At 38.3% G+C, this 11,586-nt stretch overlaps 1 protein-coding gene across 1 annotated transcript in view; it reads right to left on the bottom strand.

Moving 5' to 3' along the window:
* Nucleotides 1–598: 598 nt before the first annotated feature.
* VAMP7 (vesicle associated membrane protein 7) overlaps nt 599–11,586 on the bottom strand; it is a 74,651-nt gene continuing 63,663 nt past the window's right edge. Inside the window, 2 exon segments of the mRNA XM_055123048.1 lie at nt 599–2,529; nt 2,532–2,597. Coding sequence (XP_054979023.1) covers nt 2,345–2,529; nt 2,532–2,597 — 251 coding nt within the window. The 3' untranslated portion in view covers nt 599–2,344.

The raw sequence follows: 11,586 nt of genomic DNA, 5'->3' as shown, positions 1-11,586 counted from the left end.
ACACACCTTCGTTACCATTCCCTATACATATTATCCTATATACACTAGATTAGTATAAAGGACACCAATGAGAACACCTGGTGTCTGACCTTGTCCTTTCCTCCTACATAAAATTCTTCAGTTCCATTTATGTTATGGCAAATTTCATGATTTCATCTTTCCTTGTTGCTGAATATTAATGCTAAATCTGTTTACTATAATGATTTTCTCCTCTTATGCATCCCTTTGTGTCATCTCTTTTAATACAATAATTAAACTTTAGATTTTTCAGAGTTACAGAGAATTGGTTATAATGCCTACAGTCATTTTTCTGTTTCTCTCTCAACCATGGTGCCAGGATGAGAGCTGTGAAAGTTGTGTGGCCATTTTAGGATCTTTCATGGTTTTTAGTATAGTCTACATGGTCACTTTAGTGTTTTATGTCTTTTAGTTAAAAAGCAATTTTATACTGTTGAGACAACATAACTATTGAAAGCTACAGGTAAGACTATTTAATGTATTTTTAGCTTAAGTAAAACACTGTTGTTCTGTAGATTATGGAAACACGTCATCACAAGAATCAGATTCCATTAAAAACATCTAAAACAAGAAATTTTCACTGAATTCTCTTAAATTTTATTAATGCTCTCAAATTCATGTAAAACAAGATATGTACCTTTAAAAGCATTATTACATAAATATACCAAGGGGCAGTTAAGTATTTGATCCTTAAAACATGCACATCAGTTTTAGTTAGGTATATATTAAAGGGAGGGATATAATCTTAGGTTCTTCTCCTCAAATTAAAGTATTTGGACATTACTATGCTAGAATGCCAAGTGTTTTCCAGGAGCAGATAAGTTTTCCAATAGGAAATGCTGATGTAATGAAAAGGCATTAGTATTGATGAATGATACTGGAAAAACATTTACACTGTGCAAGACCACTGGGAAGAGAGTTCCAGTAAGTCTTAAAAATATATGTCAAAAAATAATTCAGACAGCATGAGTAAAAATATTTAGATGGAACAACAGGTAGCATAAGCCAGATTATGTGAAACATATATATTCAAGGCACATGGTTAGGCTAAACAAGTGGCTAATTTTTATAGAATGATTGTTCTTTCATTGAGGAACTGGTCAACTTTAAGATAATTTCCACATACTGGCACTTACTGATAAATGCAATCTGATCTAGAACAGTAAATATTTTCATTTTCAATAATCACCCAAAATAACATACTAAGAGATGCCGAGTTGAAGCAGTACGAGTACACTCTAGTTTTTTCATACTACAGTTGTTAAATTGTCTGTATTGCTTCTAAATATCACACTCTCTAGTTTCACAAAAGGTTTCTCAAAACTGGGCAAATTAAAGAAATTATTTAACCAAAAAACAATGCTCAAACTATTATTCAACAGCAGTTAAGCTCAAATCCTGGAGTCAACTGTTGACTTTATCCAATTGGGGCTTTTCCCAGACTGGACAAAACTTCCCACTTTCCTCCCTCAAAAAAGTAAAAATCCATAGTTGTTCTCTTCACAATCTTTGGTCAGAGGAATTTGCGTCCCTACTCCCTCCCCTACCTACTCATTAACTAGATAATAGTCCTAAATATCCCGTGAAAAGGAATATATGAAAAACAACCATCTTCAACATTTTTAAATCACCTTCTCAAACCAACTGCCACTGGAAACAGATATGAGGTTTATGAAACAGTACAACTTTTATTCCTGAAAGTGAACAGTATGAGGGTAAGGATAATTCCTGTGCTTCTAATGAGCTTAACAATATGTTCCCTACAATTGGCAGAGATAATGATAATATATTATCAGCTGGGGCTCCTAAAAACAAGCAGCACCAACACTGATTTTATTTTATTTATTTATTTATTTATTTATTTTGCTTTTTGGGTCACACCCAGCGATGCTCAGGGGCTACTCCTGGCTTTGCACTCAGGAACTACACCTGGCGGTACTTGGGGGACCATATGGGATGCCGGGGATCGAACCCGGGTCGGCCGCGTGCAAGGCAAACGCCCTACCCGCTGTGCTATCGCTCCGGCCCCAACACTGATTTTAATTCTCCAAATAACAACTATTCTCCAGTTACATTGTTTGAGGCACCTCAAACTCATCAATAACAAAGCACGTTAAGATGTTACTTAATACTGTCTCTCAAGTACTTCTTTTATGTACACATACTAATTTCCTGCATAGTTTTAGTAGACAGATGTTAAAAATGGTTATTTCTACCTTGGTGACAGTTTTGCACAACTGCAGACAACTTTCTCTAAGTAGATAACAATATGTTAATAAACCAAAGAAACAAATGCTAAGCCTTTTAAAGACATTATTGTATCAATTCAGTCTGAAGTATTATGGAATAAACTGGTTAAGAGGACAAAGATAAATCTGAAAGTAAAGAACAATATTACAAAAAGAAAGGGGTTGAAGAGACTAGTAGAATCATCTGTTGGTTTTAAAAGGCTTGAGTCACATGGATTGCTTCCAACTCCTGTTCTCTTGGTTAATAACAATTTTTTCTTTTTATTTCTTCACACATTTTGGCCATGTAAATCCACCACAAAGAGGTGACACAATGATATAGATGAATACCTGGAGGAAGGGAGAAGGCAACTTTATTTTCTTGAACCTATTAACTGCTCCTAAAATAATAAGCAAATAAAAGATCTATTAAGGAATACTTCTCCCCATATAACTTATGAATTTGAATCACACTATGCTTTCGTGGGTGGGAGAGAAAACATCAGGGTTGTTTGTCTTCACTGGAAACTATGCAGAATTCAGTTTTATGAATAACTCTTATGATATCTCATTAATGATCATAAAACATAAATTAGCCTAATTCCCTTTAAGTATAGTTTTATTACAAAGTACATTTTAAGATTTTACACATGGATTAAAGTTTCATTATTAGAATGATAAAAATATAAAAATACTAGAGACTATATCTATATCACCTTTGACTAGTGTTCCTTTCAGTGAATAATGACAATTATAATGGCAAAGTCAAAGAAAAGTTTATGACACAAGTAATACTAACCCCCAAATTCTATAATAGATACAATATTTTTCTCTCCTTCTCCTATAGATATGTCTTTTAATTTTGTATGTGTGTGCATATATATGTATGTGTGTATATATGTGTATGTGTGTATACTAACCACGCACATATATTTGGGGCTTTGGTCCACACCTGAAGTGTTCAGGACTTAATTCTGGCTCTGCACTTAGGTATCACTCCTGGCAGGGCTTTGGGGATGATATGTGGGGCCAGAAACCAAACACAGGTTAGCCACATGCAAAGCAAATGCCCTATCTGATGTACTATTATTGCTCCGGACTTCAAAATTATAGTCTTAAATTACGGTTTTGTAGTATAGTCTTGCTTGTATTCCTACAAATTAAAAACTAAGCTCACTGCAATAGATACCTTGTTATGCTTTAATTTACACATTTTTGTAATCTTTAAGTGATTGATTTTATTATCCACATATTTGAAAAATACATTTATGGATTGCAATTCCCCTCCCAAAAGTCAACAATGTATTTTGCCTTCTTCTCTACTAACATTGAGGTGAGTGATACAGCTAAATCTAGTTATTAATGAAAAGATTAAACTACTCACAACATATGCACAGCTGAATTAAAATGATGTTCTTAAGTTGAAAGACAATGATACCTGATAATATCATTTTGAAAAGATAGATATAGCATTTAAAGTAATCAGGACATAAAATCCAAATTCAGCAGTAAGACCAGCTTCACAGGTAAATATTTGTTACTGAATAGACAACATTGCACTGATACCAAAACCAGACATCGACATCACACACACAAAAACTATAAGCTGGTTACTCCCACACTCTCCAGTCTTTGCCATCCAAACCATGCAAATGACCTAATTTCACTGCATCATGACTAATCTCTGCAGAGATGACAAACTGATGAAAAATTTCAGGTACACCGGTTTTTGGGTTGAATACCTAGGGATCAACAAGAGGTCTAATACTTATACACAAAAACCTAAATCATTGGTAACAGAAATAAAAATACATGGAAATGGACATGGATTGGGAGATGCTCCTGGATTGGGAGAATTGTTAAAACAACCATCCTACTACTGAAGGTAGTATACAGATTCAATCCAATTCCTATCAGAATCCAAATAACATTCTTTACAGTTACAGAAAAACATTATTAAAACTTGTATAGAACCACAAAACTTCTAAATAGCTAAAGCAATCCTGAGACAAAAGAAGATGGGAAGCCTTGTGTTCCCTGACTTTACACTACAAAACTAGAATGTAATATGGCAATAAAAGCAGAAACATAGACAGTGGAATAAAACTGAGAGTACAGAAAAAAACCCTTACATATATGGATAGTAAATTTATGACAAAGGAGCTAAAGCTGTATAATGGAGGAAAAAAAAAGTCTCTTCAATAAGTGTTGTTGGGGAAACTGTAAAAAATGAAAGCACAAGTAAAAGAATGAAATTGGACCCCTATCTCACACCATACACAAAAATTAACTCAAAATGGATTAAGGGGTGTAGGATAACATTGGGTTTGTCCTTTCAGCCTTGCCACAAGAAACTTAGTTTACCTTAGAGCAATGGCCTTTCTGTATGGACACAGGAAGACAGTTAATACTATGCTTTGTAACTTGGGAGCTGATTAAATTCAATAATATTTATTCCTAGGCATCTGCTTTCTCGACTCAGTTGCGCTTAGTTCCTAGCACCCCAAAAGCAGGATGGGAAACAAAGGACAGAATGGACCCAGGGCAAGCTGTGAGCTACCCTGGCATCAAAATGGGCAGGCCAAAGCGCCACAATACTCAGCTATAAGTTGAGAATATGGTCATAGACAAATGATGTCATGATCCACAGGTAATGATGAGACTAGGATCCTGATGGGGTTAGGAAGACTAACCTGACCTGAGGACTGTGGTCTAGAAAATATAGTGAGATGTCCTCAGAAAGAACCAAACATTAAGTCTGATACATCTCTTACTGTGTTCATACAGAATGACATTGCTAGAAATATTTGAAGTAGATTTACTACAGCTATTTAAGTGGATTACTAGCTGAGGAAGGAAGAAAGGGACACACCCTGACATAACCTTGTTTGGATCCCACCCTTGGATGGATCTACTAGTAAACTGGAGTAATCTCCTTAGATGAGATTTTGTTAATCTCCTCGAGAAATGGTTTTACCCTTCTTTGTTGATTTGTTCAACCCACCTTTGTGTTACCACCCTATGTGATTGCTACATAAACTAAGACTGCAACAGAAGTAGGGGAAGACACAGAAGTGAAGAAGACAACAGACAGAAGAAGACACAGCAAGGAGAGGACTGAAGCAAGACAGAAGCAAGGAGAAGACACAGAAGTGTGGGAGATAGCAGAGACAAGAGGAGACAGCAGAGACAGAAGAAGAGGCAGCAGGACAGACAGAAGAAGACACAGCAAGAAGAAGACACAGAAGTGAGGGAGAAAGACAGGCAAGACAGAAGCAGCAGAGAAGACACAGAAGAGGAGAGAGAAGACACAAAGCAAGAGAGAAGACACAGAAGCAGAGACAGAGAGCGGTCGAAAGAGACCAGAGGAGAGACTACAGAGACAGAGACAGATAGACAGAAGAGAGCACAGTGGCACAAACAGAAGCAGAGCACAAGGAGCCATCCCGATCCGGTCCATACACAGCAGCTCGAGAGCACCAAATGAGAGTAGCACGGCGCATGCGGAAGAGAATTGCCCCAAGAGCCCGAGAACAACACAACACACATATCATCGCACCCTCACAAGTATACGTGCCTTTGTAATTTTTTACAAAGGGCTTCAATGTTAGCACTAAATCCACACATAAAATACATGGAAGAAACATAAATACAATGTACCATGTTACTGCCTTCCACGATGTACTCAGGGATTCAACTCTAATAGCAAGGGAAGAAACTATCATTAAAGCAAAGACATCCTTCTGAACAAGAGAAAAATTTTCTCACACTAAGGTATGTAAGTCAAAATATCTTAATAAAAATTAAAATTAAAAAAGAACTTATATAATTTCAAGAATAACAAAACAAATACCCCACTCTAGAAATGTAAAGAGTTGAACAGACACTTCTCCAAAGAAGACAGATTAATGGCGAATGGCACATGCAAAACTATTCATCCTCAGTGAATGCCTGGCAAATTCAAATAAAAACAATGAAATGTCTCCTTACGCCTGTGAAATGGTATAAATATATTAAAAACAAAAATAATAAGACTTGTGGAGATATAGGGGAAAAAGAACGAACCTTCACTTATTATTGGTTGGACTATAATTGACTTGTCCTCCTTGGAAAACAATACAGTTATTTTGCCCCCAAATTTAAAATATGTCTATCATACAGAAATTCCACTCCTAGATAGCACTGCAGCACTGTCATAGCATTGTCATCCAGTTCCTCATCGATTTGCTCGAGTGGGCACTAGTAATGTTTCCATTGAGAGACTTGTTGTTACTGTTTTTGGCATATTGAATACGCCACGGGTAGCTTGCCAGGCTCTGCCGTGTGGGCAGGATACTCTCAGTAGCTTGCTGGGCTGTCCAAGAGGGACGGAATTGAACCCAGGTTGGCTGCGTGCAAGGCAAAGCATGTGCTATGGCTCCACTCCTAGGTCATCGTCATCCCGTTGATCGTTGATTTTCTCGAGTGGTCTCAGTAACGTCTCCATTCGTCCTAGCCCTGAGATTTTAGAAGCCTCTCTTTACTCGTCCTTCTCAACAGTGCAGCATTGGAGGCTCTTTCAGGGTTAGGGGAATGAGACCCATCATTGTTACTGGTTTTCGCATATGAATACGCCATGAGGAGCTCGCCAGGCTCTCCAATGCGGGCAGGAAACTCTCGGTAGCTTGCCAGGTTCTTCAAGAGGGAGAACTAGGCTATAAGCTTCTGGGAGCTTGGTTTTATAGTCTGGATGTTGGCCACCAATGGGATTACATGGCGCTGGGTGCAGTTAAAATGGTAATTATAGTGTTTAAAATAAGTTTAAAAGTTCTGGGGATTTAATATAGAACACTGTGACCACAGTTAATAGTACTATATTGTATATTTGGAAATTAATAAGAGAGTAGAGCTTAAAATTTCTCATCACAAAATAATACTATGTGAGGTGATAGATGTAACTAAATCTACTGCGGTAATCATTTGCAATATCAAATCATTTACCTTAAACTAACACAATGTTATTTGCTAATTATAACGAATAAAACTGGGAGAAAACAATTATCAAATGCAGTGTTTTCTATACAATTTGCTTTTAAAAGCTAAAAACTGTTCACAAGGAGCTGGAGAGAAAGAGTAAAGGAATTGAGCTGTTTTCCTTATATGTGGCCAAACCAGATTCAATTTCTGGTGTATGCTCCCCCAAGCACTGTCAGGAATGATCTGTGAGCACTGAGCCACAAGTGAGTCCTTAGCACCACCAGGTGTGGCACCAAAGTAACAACAAAAAATGTGTTCACTGAAAAATATTAAACATTAAAAAATTAGGGTCAGGTAGACAGCTCCAAGGGTTGCATATGTAAGGTTCCAGATTCATTTCCTGGGACTGCCACTGTGGCTTAAGCACAGCATTACCAGGCTGAGCACCAAACCATCAGGTCCACACTGTGAGCCAAGTATTTCTGGGAGACACTGTCAGGTTTGAGAGCAGTGCTGAAGTACCCCAGGTAAAAATTCAAACTCCCCAGGTAAAAATTAAAATATTTAGTCTGGGATATAGTTTAATGGTAGAGTGCTTCCATTGTAGGCATAAGGTTATGAGTTTCTTGTTCCCTAGAACTGCCCCCTCACACAAAGTATGTTCCTGTAGCACAGACATTTACAGTCCCTGGTGTCATAACCAAAATGTGTGATTTCTGGCACACTAAAACCCCACATTATTGAAGCAACAACAACCAAAACAAAAATAAGGGACAGGAGGGAGATTAATAGATAAAGGCTAAGTTGTGTAATCTAGAATGTGACACTTGAGTATACTGAGGAAACATTCCAAGTCATGGTATAATTTCCAGTGTAGTAGCTATAGATCTGTGGCTTCTCTTCTCTGTTAGATTAGGTAAGGGTGGAGAAGTACAGCTGAGACAAAAATATTTGCTCTAGATTACTTTGGGGGGCTTCTACAAATGACAAGAAGACAGCGGAAGGCTCCTTTGCCCAGCAGAAACACTTCCAGAGTAAAAGCACCTTCCCTTTCCTGTTTTTGACCCACTTCTTAGATCAATGGTTCAAACTTCTGTTCAAGACCTCATCACACAATCAGTGAGGACTACAAAGAGACGTTGCTTAGGGAGTTAATAAAATTACCCATATTATAAATGCAATTAAAATATCTATATAATTCATTTAGAAATGATAATAGAACATATTACATATGAACATTTTGTGAAGTCTGATAGGTTCCATTAACTATGAAGTTATCTAGTCAAACACCAACTTAAGTGTAGCTGTATTTTGTAAATGTAATTAAAGCTCATAATCATCTGAATTTAAGTAATGAAAAGTATCCTACATAATCTGAATGAAACTTATTTGACAAACTGAATGCCTTAACAGTGTTTCTTCAAGCTGAGATTTCTTGAAGAAGAAATTTTGCCTGTGAGTTAAAGCTTTGCTCCAGACCCATGGGTCTTCCTACCCTTCTCCCTGCAGGATTTATACTTGGTCAGCAGGCTCCTGTCTTTGGACAATTTAATTCCCTGTGACATCTCTTAATACATGTCCAGAGAAATTCCAGGAAAGAGTACATCTATTAACAAGTACAAGTTTCAAGAAAATAGGCTATACTAAGAATAACAGTTATTATAAATTTTTAATATGGCCAAGAAAGACAAATAAATAGAAGTACCAGATAGCAGAGTGAACAGAGATGAAAATGAAATAGATGGCTGGAAGAGTTGGCTAAGCAACTCTCCCAAAACAGTATGTGAAAGAAAAAACAGAAAGACACTGATTAAACATGTCATGCATTTAATGGATATTACATGATAATCTCTTGGTACTTATACTTGAAATGAAAGGTTGAGTATATTCAATACACTAAATGGAAGGTTCAATATACTGAATGAAAGGTTGAGTATATTCATAGGGTAGGAAATATAATTTTCTAAAATTAAATGTCCAGAGTGAAGAATTCTGGCTGGCAGGCACCACAACGCCAGAGACCCCACTGAGCTTATAACACCGAGGTGTCCCAGATGAAGCAGGTGCAGTCTCCCCGCCTTCTCCAGATGGAATCCTGGCAATCATGAGCTTCTACAAACATGGCTCTGGTTTATGAGGACCAGGACTATTTCTCCAAACTGCATGGGGGCACTGGAACTGGGCAGTTCCATCCCGGCTTCCAGCTTCCCCTGACCCCAGAAGTCACACCCTTAACCTGCTCCCAGCGCCATCTTGCCACACTCAGCAGTGAAGAATCCTGGCTGGCGGGCGCCACAATGCCGGAGAATTCTCTGGGACCCAGACTGAGCCGATAACACTGGGGTGCCCCAGATGGAGCAGGTGCAGTCTCCCCGCTTTCTCCAGTTGGAATCCCAGTGACCATGAGCTTCTACAAACACGGCTCCGGTATGTGGGGACCAGCACTGTTTCTCTAAACTGTGCAGCTACATAATATTTCCTGATATACAAAAAAATGCTCAGGAATGGCTCCTTTGCCCCTGAATGGCCATGATTCCATGATTCCAGATGCACACAAACCAATCTTGGAACATAGCAGCTGCTGGCAGTGGCAGAAATACTCCTGGACTGTGAACTAAGCTACGGCCCCATGCTGCCCCGGGAGGGGAAGGGTTTTTGTCCCTTGGCCTTTTCCCCTTTGCGGCAGCATGGTGACCGCAACCTTTCAGAGCCAATTAGACAGAGAGGTAGGAGCTAGCAGTGACGGGGGGCACGGGAAATCTTGCGATGGTGGGGCAGAACCAGCCCTGCTTCCCACCCTGACAAGACCCTGAGCAGCTGCCCACAAACGGCTCCTCTGTTCCTGAACAGCCATGATCCCAGAGGCACACAAACTAATCTCGGAATGCAGCAGTTGCTGGCAGAAATACCTCGGGACTTAATTACTAAAATACCAGAATTCCAAAACCGTGTGGCCACTGTCGCAGCCGTGCAACATCATATGCTCTTCATTATCAGCAACAGAAAACAAATTATCTAATGATGCCTTTTCGGCAGGTCTGATTGTTGGGGGAAAATTCCAAATAATAATAGTGGGTTTTCTGTCGAAAACTGAATGTAATCAAAGTAAAGAGAGAGTAAAGTGAAAATCATTTGGCAATCGCAGGCAGGGTGGGATGTGTGTGGGGGGGTATACTGGGGTTCTTGGTGGTGGAACATGTGCACTGGTGAAGGGATGGGTGTTCGATCATTGTATGACTGAGACTTAAACCTGAAAGCTTTGTAACTGTTCTCACGGTGATACAATAAAAAAAAAGAAAAATTAAATGTCCATTCCTAGAAAAAAACACTTTTAGCAGCCTGAAAATTAAAGTTTTTTAACTTGAAAATAAAAATCTAACAATAATCCATAGTTAATAACATTCCTATGAATAAAATACTGGAAGGATTCGAGTTAACTAAGAATTAAAGATAGCTACAGATACCACAACTATTTAATAGTGCTAATAAATACAAAAATATATCACTGTATATGACAAATTTATGTGTATAAATTATGAGGCCAAAATTATTAAGAGTAGTAGCATAACTTACCTATACCAAACAATAGCCCGTGACCTACATCTAAGAATACTTTTATACTTCTTAAGCTTCAATTTAAAAAGTGAATAAGTAAAAAAGAATAAATGAATAAGTGCAAAGACAAAGATATTTCTTATCTGGCACTATACAAAACATTTGCTGACTCCTGACCTCTACTGTACAGAAAACACAACTGAAAAACTATTGCAACTATATTTATAAATACAAAATAGATCGGGGCTGGAGTGATAGCACAGCGGGTAGGGCGTTTGCCTTGTACGCGGCCAACCCGGGTTCGATCCCCAGCATCCCATATGGTTCCCTGAGCACTGCCAGGGGTAATTCCTGAGTGCAATGCCAGGTGAGACCCAAATAGAAAAAAAATACAAAATAGATCAGTTGTAAAGGAGAAAACAGAAATAAAGTGTTGGATAACACTGGATTATCCTTGCTCCTCCTGCAGGGAGCTTAGGTTCATTGAGCTACTCCCACAACAGTGCCCCTGAGGCATACCCAATTCCATCAAGCACTAATAATCCTATATTGCTTTTCTTTTTCCTTTATGTCATTTGCATGGTTTATTTAACAATGTCCTTTTTTTGTATAGACACAGGAAGACAGTTCATGCTATGCTTTGTAACATGGGAGTTAATTGACTCCAAAATAATATTTACTCCTGGGCATCTATATTTACTTGACTTAAGCCTCAGTTGCCCTTAGTTTCTAGCACTCCAAAAGCAGGGTCCTGGTGAAAGGACTGGATGAACCCAGGGAAAGCTGTAAGTTACCTTGGAATCGGAAAGAGACAAGCTAAGCACCATAA

The sequence above is a fragment of the Sorex araneus genome, chromosome X, assembly GCF_027595985.1.
Source record: "Sorex araneus isolate mSorAra2 chromosome X, mSorAra2.pri, whole genome shotgun sequence".
Classification (NCBI taxonomy): domain Eukaryota; kingdom Metazoa; phylum Chordata; class Mammalia; order Eulipotyphla; family Soricidae; genus Sorex; species Sorex araneus.
This window is presented reverse-complemented; position numbering and strand designations above follow the sequence as displayed.